The sequence below is a fragment of the Oncorhynchus mykiss genome, chromosome 11 (genome assembly GCF_057628025.1).
Source record: "Oncorhynchus mykiss isolate SJ-2025 chromosome 11, ASM5762802v1, whole genome shotgun sequence".
In the NCBI taxonomy this organism is placed as follows: domain Eukaryota; kingdom Metazoa; phylum Chordata; class Actinopteri; order Salmoniformes; family Salmonidae; genus Oncorhynchus; species Oncorhynchus mykiss.
The window spans coordinates 72052802-72071939 of record NC_143032.1 but is presented as its reverse complement, the minus strand read 5'-3'; the positions used below and the strand labels follow the sequence as shown (position 1 = coordinate 72071939).

At 42.5% G+C, this 19138-nt stretch overlaps 1 protein-coding gene across 1 annotated transcript; it reads right to left on the bottom strand.

The window, feature by feature from the left end:
- Positions 1 to 546: 546 nt before the first annotated feature.
- On the bottom strand, positions 547 to 8383 carry LOC110536338 (uncharacterized). The gene is made up of 8 exons (XM_090191095.1): positions 8182 to 8383; positions 6335 to 7205; positions 5463 to 5906; positions 5062 to 5229; positions 4780 to 4908; positions 4513 to 4704; positions 4176 to 4406; positions 547 to 3524 (listed from the first exon to the last, which is right to left on the bottom strand). Exons 2-8 carry the CDS (start codon positions 7085 to 7087, stop codon positions 2610 to 2612), a joined length of 2832 nt encoding a protein of 943 aa, XP_090047221.1. The 5' UTR covers positions 7088 to 7205; positions 8182 to 8383; the 3' UTR covers positions 547 to 2609.
- Positions 8384 to 19138: the final 10755 nt, after the last annotated feature.

Genomic DNA, 19138 nt, shown 5'->3' with positions numbered 1-19138 from the left:
TGGCTCAGGAGACCAGCTCCCGGTGCACTGGAGACATTGCAGAGGGCACAAGTACAGAGCCAAATGACACCCATTAATTAAGATGTTTCATATTTTATAGCTACATACAGTTGAAGTTGGAAGTTTACATACACCTTAGCCAAATACATTTAAACTCAGTTTTTCACAATTCCTGACATTCAATCCCATGAAAGATTCCGTGCCTTAGGTCAGTTAGGATCACTACTTTATTTTAAGAATGTGAAATGTCAGAATAATAGTAGAGAGAATGATTCATTTCAGCTTTTATTTCTTTCATCACATTCCCAGTGGGTCAGAAGTTTTCATACACTCAATTAGTATTTGGTGGCATTGCCTTGAAATTGTTTAACTTTGGTCAAACGTTTCGGGTAGCATTCCACAAGCATATTGACTGATATATACCGGCTGATATATCACATCCATATTTATGTAAGTACTGTATATATTTAAGAGAGAAGCATTTTATTTCCTTTGTATTGATATTCTAACCATTACAGACAAGCACTGGAGACTAAATAATGTTGATTTACTTGCATCTTTATTGATTCAGTTTGATTAAGCCAGGAAAGACTTTTGTCAAGCCATTACAGTAACATAAATATAAAAAATGTAAATAACAATTCGCTCTCTAAAACAATATATTAATTACACTGATATCAACAACATTAAAAGTCAACAAACAATGGCTTTGGAGATGGTTGATGTGGTTGTACCATGTAGTAGAGTCATATAGCATTCATATATACAGTACAGTAAAAAAAACATTAAAGAAAAGCTTGTAACACTCTGCCGATTCACAAGAATAATAACGATGATAATAGTCACAATTATCTTTAAAAAAATTCACAGGTAGTGTCTTACTATCTTGGTATACTGGAATAAACATGTCCACATTCTGTCTGACCTCCTCAGCAGGACATAGTGCAGTAAATCTGAACCATATCTAGGGAAGGCAATGTCTTTCTTTGTCTGGCTCTCTAACTCTATGAGCTGAATCCCACTTTGAAAAATGTGCACCCAGCCTTGCTGATTTAAAAGGCCTGGACACAGTCCTCTCACTCGTCTATCTTTACATGTGAAGGCAGTTTGACCTCTGTCTTTTCTCTTTCTGCTCACTATTGTCACTTTCTCATCCCACTTTTGGTCATAAAAGCATTATCTGAAAGTATAAATAACAACAATATCAGAGTAAAGCCAGCGTTCTGCCATGTCTCTTTCCCAGACCATGGGATAAAGTCATTTTCAAGTCATTTTCTCTGATGGTGGGGAGCCCTGACAAGAGCTTGGGGGCTGCAAAACATGCCGATACAATATGAAAAAGTGTAATTTTTCCACACTGAATTCTCCTAAATGTTGATTTCATACATTGTGACAATAATGACACACCATGAGAATGGCTGCAAGTGAACAGATATGCATTAGATTCCCTTTTCTTTCACACTATTTCTTGAATATCGGTTATCGTTGGAGTTATCGGACAATACCAATATAGTGTTAAAAGGCCACTATTGGCAGATAATATCAGTGAACCTATATAATCAGTTGGGCTCTAGCCCTGACACAACTTAATGCTGACCCCTTGTGTTCATCTTTAGGTACCGCAGACGGTTTGCAGTGTCAGAGAGCCAGGCTCTCCAATTACCCCACACTAAGAACCATTCAAAGTCAATTACATTTAATCTCAAGCCATTTGAGGATATTTTCTGAAACGGAACCAACCAACTACCAATCAACTTTACCATTATTTTCCTAATTTCCTCATATTAAAAAATACTTGTGAGTCTTCATCCCCAATTTTAACCACTGTCTCCAAAAACATCCCCTCACACACCTGAGTATCATCACCCCAGAAATGCCAAAGACAAGCACATTCTCCAAAACATCCCCTCACACACCTGAGTATCATCACCCCAGAAATGCCAAAGACAAGCACATTCTCCAAAACATCCCCTCACACACCTGAGTATCATCACCCCAGAAATGCCAAAGACAAGCACATTCTCCAAAACATCCCCTCACACACCTGAGTATCATCACCCCAGAAATGCCAAAGACAAACACATTCTCCAAAACATCACTCTTGATTATCATCTAAAATCTTCTTAAAATATGATTTTCTTATCTCCTGACCTAATGTCTCATTACCATAGACATGCGATTTGGCAAACTACCCTCCAGGTTGGCACTAAACCTTCCAGAGGAATAACGTTATCAAGCTACAATGTTATTGTCTTGCAACTTTTGGTGCCATCCTTGCTTCCCTTTAAGTGTCACTGCTTCCCACCAAGACTGCCTGGATACTTTACATTAAAGGCAAAGAATTTCAATATTTAACCTAAACCATGTCAATGACAGTTTGTATTGCATTCTACAGTGTAGCAGTTCAGTTTATGTTTTTTTTGTAGTTCTATGCTCTTTATAGTTTGTGTTCATAGTCTAAACTCAATTGTATGGTTCTCTGCTGTTCAGTTTGCATTGGTTGTTTTCACTATATATTGTGCAGTTCTGCGTTGTAGTTTAATCTGTCTTGCAGCCTATCCAATTGTGTAGTTTGTAATCAAGTTGATATTAAATAAAATGGAGCCTCTCTAAATCTCAGTGGACTCTATCCTCTCTAGACGTGAGGGTCCGGCCCAGGGGGTGGGCAGTTGGAGGAGGGAAGGGGAACCTTTCACGTCCTCACAAGGCGGTGGGGAGGGGGTTAGGGCAAGGGGAGCAGGGAGAGGGACTGAGTGCATGGGAGGGAAAATTGACAGGGCCGGTGGTGGGGGAGGGGAGCTGGAGGATGAGGAGGTGGGGGTGGGTTTGGACCCCAGCTGTCCCACCTGTTGCTCCAGAGCCTGGTTCTTCTGTAGAGTCTCCACATAGCTGACCTGAAGCTGTGCCTGGTATTTCAGCACATGCTCCTTCTCGTCAATCCAGCTGTCTCGTTCCTGGTCGAAACTAAGGGCCTGGCACTCTCTCTGTTGACGTTCTAGACGTAAAGTCCCCTGGAGCTGATCCAGCTGCTCACGCAGGTTCCCTGATTCCACCTGGGTCTCTTGGCACTTATGCTGGGCCTCCTGGTGGAAGTGGGCCTCCTGACACAAGTGGGCCCCCTGATGAAGTCGAGCTTCCTTGCGCAGTTGGGCTTCCTGGTGGAGATGAGCCTCCTGATATAGATGGGCTTTCAGGCGCTGGTGGGCCTCCTGGCGCTGTTGCATGTCATGCCACTGGGCCTCTTCACGCTGCTGCCTCTCTTTTCTCTGCACCTCTTGCCTCTGGGCTTTTGCCTCGTCACTCTGGAGGCTGAGCAGGGAATCTGAGGTGGGGGTGAGAGGGGTGGACGAGGGCTCTGGGGGAGTGCGGGGGCAGTAGAGAGCCCCCCAGGGTGGGAGTAGCCCCACAGCTCCTAGGGTTTGGGTTATGGCAGGATCAACCCCTCCGCCCATCTCCCACAGAGCTTGTTGAAGACCCAGCACCTCAGCCTCAAACACACCCAGCTTCTCCCTCAGGATAGACACCTGACAAAGGGAATGAGGAATAGTATGAGTCTGTCAATATGTGTGTGCATGGTTCAGTTTCACTTCCATCCCTAACTCTGAACGGACAGGATAACTCATCTACTGTAGTGTACACGTTAGTGTCATCAGATAGGTGACTTACAGGTTTCTATGTGTATGGGTTGTTGGAATCGGCTAAACTTTGAACATTGAGATATTAAATAAATGATAGAGAAGAAGCCTTGAATAGAAAGAGTGGAAAAGAATGGGTTTTATGTCAGAAGTTAAGTGTCCTCTGTAGAAAGCCAGAAGGCTTTGGAATGTGTTCGATGGAGGAGAGGCGAGCGACGTGTTGATATAGGGAAGACAGATGGATATCTGTGGATTAGGTGAAGGAGGGGTTACGGTCAGGAGGTGAGGGGTGAGGTCAGTTCCCCTTAAGGGAGTAATCAGGGTTTAGTATCTGGTTACCTTCTTCCAGTTGGGCATAAACTGTAAGGATTGGAAAGAGGGCGTGTTTTAAGTAGGATGTATATAACTGTGATGGAGAGACATTTTTGCAGTCTGATTACAGCTGTACAGCACCTTTGGGAAGAATTAAACTTGGTTAAAGCTTCTCTAGTGTCCGTGGGTTATTTACTGAAAAATAAGAACCTAACAGGGTATAGGTACCTCGGTCAGCGTCCTCCTCAGCTCTCCTTGGCAGCTCTCCAGCTCCAGGCTCTTGGAACTATATGAGTTCTTGAGGCCCAGCATGGCCTCCTCCCGGTCCCTAAGCTGGGAATTGGCCTCCTTCAGCTGGCCCCTGAGGGCCACCATCTCCGCCGCCCGCTGGGTCAGCTCCACCTGGCTCTCCCTTAGCTGCTGCTTCAGCAGGGAGATCTCCCCTGCCTTCTGACACACCTGGACCACACATAGTAGGTCAGTGTTATGAGGAGGCTGTTCACAAAGTCGCACACACACACACACACACACACACACACACACACTCACACACACACAAACACACCTCCCACTTGGTCTCATCCAGGCGTGGCAGTATGTCAGTCTGTTCCATCCTGAAGTGCAGACACTTCCTCTCCAGATCCTCTCTCTGGGCCAGCAGGGCAGCCATCTCCTCCTGCAGACGTCGCTTGTCCTGCGACAGACGGGTGATCTGGGCCTGCAGGGCATTCTGGGAGCGCTGGGCGCGACGGGTCACCTGCACACAGAGGAAGAGAGTATCAACATTTGGTAGACTGTTATTGGTTACCGCTGCTGTGGAATGTGTGGTCACCTGCTGCAGACGAGAGGCGTAGTTCTGCCCCAGCTCATCCATCTGTCTCTCCCACACACGCTGCTTCTCCTCAAACACCTGGACGATGGCGGCCTCGCTCTGCTCCAAGTTACGACACATGTGTTGCACCTGGGAAAGTGGAGGAGAGGTGAAAAAGAGGACAGAAGAGGAGGACAGGATTTTTGGGACTAACCCAAAGCAATGACAATTGCTACGCTCATGAAATCTATGAAAATATATCACGCATGAACATTGACCCCAAAATTATCTTTCAGCTCTCACCTCTTGCTCCTTCTCCCAGAGCCGGTTCTCCAGGTCTTGGATGACATCATCAGAGGAAGGAGTGGGACGTTGGGGTGGTGGGGTGTCCCCCAGGTGGTTCAGCTGCTGATAGGACGAGGAGCTCTTTACTAAAGAGGAGCGGTCACTGTACGAGGCACTCAGCCCGTTCTGGAATAGTTGCATACATTTATATACAATCCACTCCTGCTGTGGCTTTGGTATGATAGTGTACCAAACTGGATAGATGCAGATACCCAGACAAAGTAAAACAAATGTACATGAATTGCTGCTGGTGAGCTGCACTGCACTAAAAGGATGTTAGCACTCATCAGGAGTCGACTGCAGTGGCTTTCATTACGTTTAAAAAATCCCATTTGCGTAGCAGCAAGCAATGCACCCACCTGGTAGCCTGGTTGCTCCAGCTTTTCCAGAGCCACTGCAGCTCCAGCTGTGGTCCCTAGTCTGTTGATATTGCTGGTAGAAGCACTGAGAGACCCCAGGGCCTCTTGAGGCCCATAGCACAAACCAGAGCCTGCATATGTGGGCAGGCTGGTTAGAGAGTTCCTTCCCGAAGCTGACATCCCTCCATGGACCCCTCTGTTACTCTTACCCCCTCCTGCTCTCTCTGCCAGGCATCTGCCCATCCCTGGGCTGTCCTGGTCTAGGAGGAGGGCCTCTGGAACTGCCACTAGTTCTCCTCCCCCTGCTCCTTCTTCTCTCTGCCCCCCCGCACCCCTACCCTCACATCCACCCCCACTGGTTGGGTCAAGGAGGTTCTGCATGGAATGAAAGCTCTTGGGAACCACTGGTTTGAATGCAGAGGGACGAACCAGCCCCGAGTTGTTCTGGAGGGTTGAAGGCCAGGAAGAGGCAGAGAGAGAAAGGGAGATAAAAGGGGAGAAAAACGGTTTGCGTAGAGGGATATCAGTAAAGAACGTTCTAAAGAAACTGGAAAGGAAACTGTTAGCATACAACACTTTAAAGCCTTTACATTACTGTCTTGAATCAGTAGACAATATAAATAATTGTCAAATGCTATGCCAATAATTATTTGTAAGACCTTTTCACCATTCTATTTCATCAGTTGTTATAAGAAAAAAAAGTATTTATGTAACTGTGTAATTATGAAGTCATAATGTAACTGCAATGATATAATGATACAGCAGCGTATACGTGTCGCTGTGATGTAATTGTGAGCTAACCCAATATGCCAATAAGCCACAGGACCCTATAGCTACACACATACAGTACTTGTTTGAGAAGAGGAACATACCTGCTCTAGTTTGCCAGAGACAGGCAGGATTTTGGGTGGGTTGTGGGTTGGAGGGTTGTTGTGATTGTCGGTTTTGTTCTCTCCAGTTTCTCTGTGTTGGTGGGGAGTCATCCCGGTACCACTGTCATTCCCCCCCAGTCCCACCAAGTTACTGCATACATCCAGACTCACAAAACCTCCTTGTGTCTCTCTCTCCACCCTCTCTCTTTCCCTCTCTATCTCAACCCTCTCCCGCTCTCCATCCCTCTCTACCCTCTCTCTTTCCCTCTCTCTCTCAACCCTCTCCCGCTCTCTCTCCCTCTCTACCCTGTCTCTATCCCTCTCTGTCCTCTCCCTTTTTCTCTCCCATACTCTTTCTCTCTCCATCTCTTTGCTCTCCATTTCCCTCCCTCTACTCTCCCTCTCCCATTCCCTCTCCCTCCTTCCTGCTCCGTTCCCATATCCCACCCATGGATCCTCCTGGTCACAGTTGGATGCCTTTGTAGTGGTATGGTCTGTGTCAGAGTCCGGTGGCCGGTCTGTTCCAGTCCCAGTCCCAGTTCCAGTCCCGGTACCAATACTAACACTTCCTCTTTCGTCACTAGAAGCGGTTCCCTCTGAGACTGTCTCTGGGGGGAGTCGTTCGGTCCTGCAGCTACGGTCAGCGGTGCAATGGCGAGACAGGGCCGGGGAGTGGGGCAGGGTGGTCCTAGTGCCCACTGATTTCATGGCAAACTCCTGCTCCCCTGCCACTCCGCTACCCACACTGCCCATGGCGAGGGGTCAGGGGTCAGAGGTGAGAAGTTAAGGGGGACAGAGAGTCACTCTGCCTCACACACTGGGAAGCAGTGTCGGTCATCATGGGTTAAAGGGGGAACCGGATGCACACACACTGAAGAGAAAGGGAGAGAGAGAGAGAGTAGTTAAACATGTTCTGTTCATAAGTACCCTCACACACAATGTTCATCCAGATGGAAGAAGAAGGCAGGGGCAGTAATATTTACACAATGAATGGAGTTGGATCAACTGAACAATTATACACAGTGAAATGCAGTGTAGCTCCAGTCAAATAGTGTTGTAGTATGCAACATCCAATTTTACACAGTTACCATTACAATTGTTTCTGAGTTTATATTACTTATGTGTGCAACACGTGTGTGTGTGTGTGTGTGTGTGTGTGTGTGTGTGTGTGTGTGTGTGTGTGTGTGTGTGTGTGTGTGTGTGTGTGTGTGTGTGTGTGTGTGTGTGTGTCTGTGTCTGTGTATAGGTCTACAGATGTTGACAGCTACATCAGGTTACAGCTGGCTACGATTGCACCTCTCAATCTACTATGCATTCTAGATGGAGTGATTGCTGCAAAAGGAAGCAGGAGTGCAGCCCTTCTCACTAACTCTCTCCTACTACATAATGTGTGTTTGTTGGCATACAGCACACTACCCCGGGTGCCCTCAATGCCTTGATATGAGAGGAAGAGAGAGACAGAGAGAAAAAAAAAGAGAGAGAGAGAGAGAGAGAGTTGCTCTTGCCACAGGCAAAATCCCCTCCCGTGTCAATGTGTTACAATATTTACTTCCAGTGGTGAGTTGTAGTAGCAGCCTAACACACTGTCTCTCTACTGATCTGATCTCTCCTCTCACTCCCGCACTTCACGATTCTATCCAACTCTCTCACTCCTCCCTCCATCCCAACGCGACTATATCAGCATTCGAATCGCACCAAGACTGAATCCGAAACACTCACGGTTATTAGATTGGAATTGTTATCCTTCTCAAACGGACATGTATTTGTCATAGACCGAGCCGCATTGATGTAGCCTGGGATACCGTATCCCCCAGCAAACCCGTATGCCCTGTCTACAAGATACGTACTCTTTTCAGCACCACAGTCGTTTGTCCGTTAGAAAACAACCTTGGCCTCTTTCCGGTCGGTTATGAAGGACCCTAGGATGTGGTCAGTGGATTTTTTTTTCTCTCTCGATATTATCGACTTCAGCCACTGTCGGTGTTGTATCGATGATGATGGAGGAAGCGGCGGATGCGACTATCAGCTGTAACCACACACAACCCAGACACGCCCCTCCTTGTGCACGGCAGAAACGCCACTTTTTACGCCACTCAACCATACATGAGCAAAGGCTATATGTAGGCCTACAGTAGTGGTGCGCAGATCAGCTGTTCGTTCACCCGCACCCCGCCCGCAATTGATAATAACCCATCTGCAATTATATGTGACAAAGTGAAAATCGGAGGCCCGTACCCAAACCTAACCCGCTAATATAGAAAATGTGGTGTAGGCTGCAGTCAGAAATGGCAGAATGATTTTTTGACCGTTTTTTGTTGCTGTTGTGATTTCTGCTTATATTATGATTTCTGCTTGTAATTTATGACATTTTGATGGGGGTTTTGTTAGACAACTAGTCTATTAGTAGATACACGCAGCTTATTTTCTGTCATTTTACAGTATGTTGCCCTAGAATACTAAATAAACCACTGAGAAGCAGAAAAGCATCATAAATAGATAGAATGAATCTAATTGCCATCGCCGAAGTTTTTTCTGTAATATTTGCTTCTTTCACCGAGCAAAGACGGACCGGAGAGAAGATGCAGTAGCCTAACAAAAAAAACGAGAACGATTGCCAAATGACTTCAGTTTGACCGGTTCTAAGGATGTATAAAGCTGTGAAACGACCTAACTTGTTTATGATAAGATTTCAGTTCGGCTTGGATGCATATTTATTGTAGTTGAAATACTATCAATATCAGATATTTTGCTGTCCTGTCTTTACGATCATTAAATCGAAGACTTAGTTTTATCAAAGATTCTCTGTAATTAGTATTTCCCGATCAAACTGATTAATCATGTAACTGTAATTAACTAGGAGGTCGGGGCACCAAGGAAAATGTTCAGATTACAAAGTTATCATCTCCTAAAATAACTTTTCAGATATTTTATATCTGATCAAGTAGTCTTCTGATTAATGAAGTATTTACTTTACCTCACGTTAGTCTCATTCCAAACATAGTAAATTGTTGGTTATCTGCACGAACCCAGTCTTCACTATGAGTCATCCATAGATCCATTGTCTTAAATCATTTATTTATTAACTAACTACACAATCACAGAAATGCATAAACAAACAGTAGATAGTTACAAGGAATGATAGGAGAATGTGCCCTAGTGGGCTAAAGTGGGGGTCGACTAAGATGAGACACTACAAAGTTGATAATTATAACAATTGAAATGCTAATCCTTTGTACATGAACGCTCACTCATTCAGAAAATATTCAGATTTCAAAGTTATCATTTCCTAAAATAACTTTAAACGTTTGTTTCTGTTTGAGAGTTTTCGTCCTCTCTCTCTCTCTCTCTCTCTCTCTCTCTCTCTCTCTCTCTCTCTCTCTCTCTCTCGCTCTCGCTCTCGCTCTCTCTCTCTCTCTCTCTCTCTCTCTCTCTCGCTCTCCATAGAATCTCTCTCTCTCTCTCTCCCCTCTCTCTCTCTCTCTCTCTCTCTCTCTCTCTCTCTCTCTCTCTCTCTCTCTCTCTCTCTCTCTCGCTCTCTCTCCATAGAATCTCTCTCTCTCTCTCTCTCTCTCTCTCTCTCTCTCTCTCTCGCTCTCTCTCTCTCTCTCTCTCGCTCTCTCTCTCTCTCTCTCTCTCTCTCTCTCTCTCTCTCGCTCTCTCTCCATAGAATCTCTCTCTCTCCATAGAATGGATGTTTTGGCGGTTGTCGTTCTTCGCGTTCAATGATACCGAATTCCTAGCTGCAGACTAGTAATTCATATCAAAGACTTGTTCTTATTCTGTCGGTATCGATAGTCTAAGAGTTTAACCACGTGGTATGGTTAAAAAACTCAGCAATGGTCTACAACCTTTGTCCCCTCGTAATGGAGGAAAACATGGTCTGATTAGAATTTTTTAAAGGTGGGTTTTATTCGAAATTGCAGAAAAGGGCTGTCCCAGGATGCCTGACCCTAACTGGGCTCATGGGTGATCCCCTAATTTAGTTCAACTCAAAAGGAAATTGGAGTTTCCTTAATTAAACAGTCCAAAATCACATTACACAATTTTACAAACAGTATCATACTCACTTATTCATCTTATACAACAATTAAATGTAAACCTCATTTCTGAGGCTATTATACAAACAGCGTTATGGTAATGTGGCCACACCGTCTCCCATGAGCCCCAAGTTGTAACAAACAGACCAGTTCGTAGCTGGATTCTTCACCAATCTTTGATACCTTCTCCGGAACGTAAACGTTGTTCGGACCTCAAGTTCTGTGAGGTGGAAGAAATGCCTTTGTTCTCTATGAAACTTCACTCTGACCACAGCAGCCTAGTTGAAGGAGGCAAGCGGGAGACAGGGAGAGGGGTATGGGGCTTGCTGTACCCAAAGAGGGCAACGTCATGACAATGCTGATAAAGATAGCCCCTCTACAGAGGACTGCGCATTCGCATTCTCTCAAGATGATGAAATAAAGAAATCGTCTTTTTCCACTCCTGTTCGCGAGTAAAAAATGTTGACTACATTTGATGTATCATTTTATTGCAAGAAATGCTTAATTCTGCAAGAGTTAATGTTAAGGCTATGTGATAGGTGATAGACCTACTCTCAGTGTTCAGATTTCTGTTTTCATTTAACCCATCTGAACAGTAGGTTACAGTTCCCTTGACGTGCCAGAAACCTATTTGAAGTCATTGTCTTGTGACAGTCGAATCTGTAGGCTATAGCTGGCACTGCTAGCATCCTCTTCTACCACTTCACCAACTATTTCCCAAACATTACTTTTCTGTCCCTCCCTTCTCTTTATTTTCAACTCTACATTTCGCACCAAATAGCAGATAGCCTAAAATAATGAAAGAAAACCTCAATGTAGAATATGAGAATGATAGGCTATATATCGCGGGGACTACGGTTATGAGTCAACCCGCCTTCAGAAAGTACCTCACAGTACCTTCACACCTCTTGACATTTTCCACACTTTGTTGTGTTACAATATTGTAGTCAAATTGATTTAATTGTAACTTTTTGTCACCGATATACACAAAATACTCTGTAATACTATCTACACAAAATACTCTGTAATACTATCTACACAAAATAGTCTGTAATACTATCTACACAAAATACTCTGTAATACTATCTACACAAAATACTCTGTAATACTATCTACACAAAATACTCTGTAATGTCAGTGAAAGAAAAATTGAACAACAAAAAATGTTTTTATTTCATGAAAAATAAAACACTAATATATTTTGATTAGATAAGTATTCAACCCCCTGAGGCAATACATGTTAGAATCACCTTCGGCAGCATTTATAGCTGTGAATCCTCTTTCTGGGTAAATCTCTAACAGCTTTGTAATCCTGGATTGTACAATATTTGGCCATTATTGTTTTAAAAATGAATCATTGCTAAACAGACATTTTCAAGTCTTGCCATAGATTTTGAAGCTGATTTAAGTCAAGACTGTAACTAAACCATGTTGTCTTGGTAAGTAACTCCAGAGTACACTGAGTGTATAAAACATTATGAACACCTGCTCTTTCCATGGCATAGACTGACCAGGTGAATTCAGGTGAAAGCTATGATCCCTTATCCCGTATGATCCCGTAACTTGCTAAATCCACTTCAATCAGTATAGATGAAGGGGAGGAGACAGATTAAATAAGTTTCAAGCCTGGAGACAATTGAGACATGGGTTGTGTATGTGTGCTATTCAAAGGGTGAATGGGAAAATGGGGAATGGTAGTAGGTGCCAGTGTCACGCCTTCCGCCGAAGTCGGTGCCTCTCCTTGTTCAGGCAGCGCTCGGCATCGCCGGTCTACTAGCCATCGCCAATCCACTGTTCTTTTTCCTCTGCTTTTGTCTTTGTTTTCACACACCTGTTTTCCATTTCACATTATTGGTTCCTGTATTTAAACCCTCTGTTTTCCTCATGGGTTTGTGCGGGATTATTTTATTGTTCAGTTAGGTTTTTGTGTATGGCTGGTTTATTTCGACGAGTGCTGTGTTCACCCGGGCGTCATCATTACCATCTTATTTTTGTCAAGTGTAATTGTTACCTTGTGCCTTATTGAATAAAGTACGTTGCTCACTCATTCTGCTCTCCTGCGCCTGACTTCATGCATCAGCTACACTGACCTTCTGACAGCCAGGCGCACTGGTTTGTGTCAAGAATTGCAATGCAGTGGGGTTTTTCACACTCGTTTCCCGTGTGTATCGAGAATGGTCCACCACCCTAAGGACATCCAGCCAACTTGACACAACTGTGCGAAACATTGGAGTCAACATTACTGTGGAATGCTTTTGACACCTTGTAGTCCAAGCCCAGACGAATTGAGGCTGTTCTGAAGTCAAAAGGGGGAGTGCAATTCAAGATTAGGAAGGTAAAGTTTTGTATACTCAGTGTATTTTTGGCCTTGGGTTGTAGGCTATTGCCCTGCTGAAAGGTCAATTTGTTTCCAAGTGTCTATTGAAAAGTTGCCACATTTTTGGGAGTTTTACTTTAGTACCTTATTGCAAACAGGATGCATTTTTAAGAATATTTTCTGTTCAACCTTCTTTCTTTTCATTCCGTCATTTTGGTTAGTATGGTTGAGTAACTACAATGTTGTTGATCCATCCTCAGTTTTCTCCTATCATAGCCAGTTAACTCTGCAACTGGTTTAAAATCCCCATTGGCCTCATAGTGAAATCACTGAGCTGTTTCCTTCCTCTCCGTCAACTGAGTTAGGAAGGACGCCTATATCTTTGTAGTGGCTGGGTGTATTGATCAGGGGATGGAAACTGTTCAGGGAAGTTGGCCGAAAACAGAACCGAGAACGAAAGTGATCTATAATGTTCTGGAACAGAACCGTTATTTTTTTAAAGCATGGGAACCGGTTAATAATGTTACGTTCTGGGCATTTTTTAAATCTCCAGTCCCACAAAACAAGATGTCCAGTGCTTCATGCCCAGCACACTCCTCACCCGCAAAATGTCAGTTTAAACGTCTGTCCATTGCATGTACATAGCTTGCCCGCTCCATAGCAAACTGCTCTATCCACTGGTGAAGTCATTTCATGTTGAGCTAAACATACAAAAAATGTAGAATTCAGAGGTTTAAAAAGGAACAGAAAGGATTGATATAAACCGCTACTTTTTGGGGGTTCGAAGGTTCAGAACTAATGGTTCTGTTCAGAACAAAACGATTGGAAATAATTTTTGGTTCCAACCCCTGGTATTGATACACCATCCAAAGTGTAATTCATAACTTAACCATGCTCAAAGAGATATTCAATGTCTACCTTTTTACATTTTTACCCATCTACCAATAGGTGCCCTTCTTTGTGAGGAAATGTAAAACCTCCCTTGTCTTTGTAGTTGAATCTGTGCTTGAAATGTACTGCTCAACTGAGAGACCTTACAAATAATTGTATGTGTGGATACAGAGATGGGGTAGTCATTCAAATATCATGTTAAACACACATAGTTAGTCCATCCAACTTATTATCAGACTTGTTAAGCACATTTTTACTCCTGAAGTTATTTAGGCTTTCCATAACAAAGGAGTTGAGTTGTATTGACTCAAGACATTTCAGCTTTTCATTTTCTATTAATTTGTAAAAAACAAATGAACACATTTTCCACTTTGACATCATGGTGGATTTTGTGTAGATCATTGATACATAGTCTAAATGTAATACATTTTAAATGTAGGCTGTAACACAACAAAATGTGGGAAGAGTTAAGGGGTGTGAATACTTTCTCAAGACACTGCATTTGCTACTGTCATCATTTATCAGTCAAAAGTACTGGAAATAAGTTTAATTATTTTAGAAATGATAGGCCTAGAAAATCAACTTGACTGGGTTGGTGCATAATGACTATGGTGCTTCAGAGACACTAAGGGGTGCCATGTCACTCTGGGTTCTTGTTATAGAGCTTGCCAGATTGTAGTCCTAAAATCCAAAAATGAGTTTGTTCAGCCAATAAGGTCTGAGGCTAATACAGGCTTAGGAGGTATTCTATGTTTTGTTCTATGAGATAATATCAATCAGTTAATGTGACCTTAATACATTATGAAGCCTTTATGTGCTTTATAAAATTCCATAAATGCTTCAAAACTCACAAAAAAGTGTTAACTGATGAAGATTATCTCATAGAACAAAACTTCTATGATCTCCTAAACCTGTTTTTACCACAACTTATTTTTGGCATTAATTGAAAAACCCTAAAAAAATTCCATTCATTTCCCCATAGGCTTGGGCCAATGAACCATGGCGGAGTTAGTGCCTACAAAAAAATAAGAAATTACATCAGGCTAATTAGCAGCATGCTGGAACCCTTGTGGATGTAGCCTAACAGAGCAGAATGTTCGATCACTCTATGGAGCCCCAAAGATGTTCTCTCTCTCTCTCTCTCTCTCACTCTCTCCTCTCCTCTCCTTTCTCTCTCTGCACCTAGGCCTATACAAGTGACACCAACATGTTGGAGTTGCCATGGAAACATGCTCTGTCTGCTCTGTGATCATGAGTTGAAGATAGGGTAGTGGTTGGATGCAGCAGGGAAAAGGAGAGGGAGGGAAAAAGAGATTGAAGAAGAAGCAGAGTAATTTAGGGATTATCTCAAAGGCATAATAGAAGTAGATTGCATCCCAATCTTCCTCGAACCCTCTACAAATGATTCTACCAAGAACCCTTTGATCATCTAAAGGTTCTTCCTAACCCTTACACTCTATGAACTGTTCCACCAGTTAAACCTTAACACAGTGGTGTTAAGAAAATCAGGCCTGCAAGTCACACAACCCATACACTACCCACCATTGCGACCTGTACGCTCTCGTTGCTTGGCCCTCGCTTCATACTCGTCGCCAAACCCACTGGCTACAGGTTATCTACAAGTCTCTGCTAGGTAAAGCCCCGCCTTATCTCAGCTCACTGGTCACCATAGCAGCACCCACTCGTAGCACACGCACCAGCAGGTATATCTCACTGGTCACCCCCAAAGCCAATTCCTCCTTTGGTCGTCTTTCCTTCCAGTTCTTTGCTGCCCATGATTGGAACGAATTGCAAAAATCTCTGAAGCTGGAGACTCACATCTCCCTCACTAGCTTTAAGCACCAGCTGTCAGAGCAGCTTACTAATCACTGTACCTGTACATAACCAATCTGTAAATAACACAGCCAACTACCTCATCCCCATATTGTTATTTATCCACTTGCTCTTTTGCACCCCAGTATCTCAACTTGCACATCATCATCTGCACATCTATCACTGCGGTGTTGATGCTAAATTGTAATTATTTCGCCTCTAAGGCCTATTTATTGCCTTACCTCCCTACTCTTCTACATTTGCACACACTGTACATCTATTTTTCTATTGTGTTATTGACTGTGCGTTTGTTTATGTGTATATCTGTTGTTGTTTTTGTCGCACTGCTTTGCTTTATCTTGGCCAGGTCGCAGTTGTGAAAGAGAACTTGTTGTCAACTGGCCTACCTGGTTAAATAAAGGTGAAATAAAATGTAAAAAATTAAATAAATAAACATCTGGAGGATCAGAATTTGTGGGTTCAATTACAGGCTCAAAATGGCTAGAAACAAAGACCTTTCTTCTGTAATTTGTCAGTCTATTTTTGTTCTAAGAAATTAAAGCTATTCCATGTGAGAAATTGCCAAGGAACTGAAGATCCTGTACAACTCTGTGTACTACTCCCTTAACAGAACAGTGCAAACTGTCTCTAACCAGAATAGAAAGAGGAGTTGGAGGCCCTGGTGCACAACTGAGCAAGAGGACAAGTACATTAGAGTGTCTAGTTTGAGAAACAGACACCTCATAAGTCCTCAACTGGCAACTTCATTAAATAGTACCCGCAAAACACCAGTCTCAACGTCAACAGTGAAGAGGCGACTCCGGGGTGTAGACCTTCTTGGCAGAGTTGTAAAGAAAAAGCCATATCTCTGTCCAGTGTCTGTGTTCTTTTGCCCATCTTAATATTTTATTTTTATTGGCCAGTCAGAGATATGGCTGAGATATGTATGGGGAAAAAAGTTTTAAAAAAATTCTAGGAATGTAGTGAAGTGAAAGTAAAATATAAATCGTCAAGTAAAGTAAAGTACAGATATCCAAAAACATGACTTAAGTAGTACTTTAAAGTATTTTTACTTAAGTTCTTTACACCACTGTCCATGGTCAATTTGATTCGACATTCAATATCCCTATTGGGCTTGTTAGGGACTATCAGTAAAGTACACAATATACATGGGACAATAGTAAAACAATTTCAATAGCTCCAAATATCAATTACTTAAAAACCTCAAACCAACATTTTAGAAATGAATTTACAAATATTGAAATCATTAAATGGGACAACTGAAAGATCTGCAACATGAAAATATAAATATAAATTATTGACGGTCCCTAACTAGCCCCAAAGATAGGCTGTCCAATGTCAAACCAACTTTGCCACAGTGGCACACCAGCCGCTGAAGCTAATTGGCGAAAGAAGTTGGCTTGCTTGCTAGTTAGTCTAGGCGACTTCAAGACACAAGATCTGGTTAGACTGTTTCACATTATCTAGAAGGGTGAATGACTGTAACTTTGTACTGTTTCGGTAGAGTGAATGTACACACACACAATAGATGACCACAACTCTTGTTTGGCTTCAGTCATGGCCACTGCATTTCTTAATGACCAAGCTGAAAAACAAGGCAAAATCATCAAGTTCAGCCACCCTTTAAAATGTATGAACCCAGAACTTAATACATCAGTTTACCAATTACGGAAGTATTTAGTTTTGGGTTAACCAAGATTAGCAATGATTCAATTCAAACAAGAACGAACATGTTTGTTATATCTCTCTTTCATTTTAGCAGATGCTCTTATCCAGAACAATTAGGGTTAAGTGCCTTGCTCAAGGGCACATTGACAGAATTTTCACATAGTTGGCTCAGGGATTCAAACCAGCAACATTTCAGTTACTGGCCCAACAGTCGTAAGTGCTAGACCACATGCCACCTCTTTCACATCCAGTAAGTATAAGAAGTGTTCCACGCTCTCCATAGACACAACAAATCGTAACATAATTTTAAAAACATAAAAGGCGGTACCACAAAAATGTAGGTTGGGTTATGACGTCCTTAGTCTAAATGACAAATGGTATACTTGCTCTTTCAAACACAGAAACAAGGTCCCATTGACAGGCAGATAAAATCCATTGTCTGGCCAAGTACTGGGGCTGTTTTAGGAATATTATTGTGTTGTGCTTTGTTTACCATACTGTATTACTATATTCAAACATATTTTTCAAATGTTACCATGCTACTGTGGTATTCAGGAAGACTGTCACTGATAACAGGTCTATTACCAGTACATGCATACCTTAAGGCTGACACAGTGTCTTATGAAACATAACCCAATGTCAAAGACAGGACTGAGATAGACAGAGGTCAAATAAGAAGCATAACCACTGAGTAACGTGGTGTAAGTCTACCCCTACAGAAAAAAACACATTACTTGACATGTGGAAATTCACTTGATTTCACATGACATTTCACGTGTTTTCTGAACACTTCACGTTTTCATGTTTAGTTTCATGTTATCACATGTTGCTTTACATGTTGTCACATGTTATCACATTAACTTCACACAAGATCACTTAATTTCACATGAAATGTCTTGTGTTTTTGGAACACTTCATGTGGGTTTTGCTTAAGGGTAACGACAGCTGGAATAGAAGTCTAATAGCCTATTCTTTGGATCTAAAAGCTTTTCTATAAATGAAATGTCTATTGTTATCAGACTTGAGCTGTTTTCGTCACTGTCATGACTGCTGACTCCTGGCTAATGGAAGAGAGCATGAACAGTGCACTGAACAGATTCTTCATGGTCCGTCAGCTGATAGAGGCCCTTCAATGTTTTACGTTTCAAAGTGTAAATGGGGTCACAATCAGAACAGAATCAGAATATAACCTCCTTACATATGTTGCCACAAATGATAATATACTGTGTGGCAGATGTCTCATATACAGTAGGTCATGACTCATACAGCGTTATCATGGCAAAATAATGTGACTTTCTTTCAAGCTTGAGTCCTCTTAAGAAATGGTACACATATTTTTCAATGTACACATTACAATGTACACATCATGTACGAAAATAGTCATCATGTTTGCCATTGAAGTGACACTTATTTTTATTTTTTTACTTTTACTGTTCAAAAGCAATGCCCCAAGTATAAATGCAATAAAGTACACATGCGAAAGGGTAAAAAAAAAATACATGTATTTCCTGTGCACCTTTGCCTTTGTCTCCATTTGTGTGAATTATTGGTGATGCCAAGCTCAAGAAATGCGTTTTTAGCTAAATAGTGTTTTCTAGACACAACTGCAAACTTCAAGGAGTAGGGAATTCAAGGAATTGGTCTGATGGGGATTTCTGGTGTCATCGGCCTTCCCCCTTGCATGAGGAACAAAACCTGCGCCATGTCATGAGGATACCTGGACCACCTATTGAAATGTGCCTTTTGTTAATCAGGTGATAAATCAGGTGATAAATGAGCTGAGAAGGAGTAGAGTAGTACTAAAGTAAGACTTTTTTTTAAATAGACTGTCTTCTGCCAAGTTTATGAAGATATCTTATTTAATTTGTTTAAAGTAACACTGTCAATCTCATATTCTTGGACATGGTCGCCCTAAAGATCTAGTCATAGATAGAGATAGAAAGAGACAGAAAGAGATAGAGAGAGAAAGTACCAGAACATGGTGGAGGAAAGGAGATAGTGTGGTGCTGGGTCTGACTAGCTTCCAGCAGCTGTCCAACGTCACCACAACTGACTCCT

Coding starts and splice junctions, on each gene's coding strand:
- LOC110536338 (XM_090191095.1), bottom strand. CDS start 7,087: ATGGGCAGTGTGGGTAGCGGAGTGGCAGGGGAGCAGGAGTTTGCCATG. Junction 5,907..6,334: donor TCTCTGGCAAACTAGAGCAG/GTATGTTCCTCT, acceptor TCAACCCTCCAG/AACAACTCGGGGCTGGTTCG. Junction 4,909..5,061: donor TCTGGGAGAAGGAGCAAGAG/GTGAGAGCTGAA, acceptor CCACTTTCCCAG/GTGCAACACATGTGTCGTAA.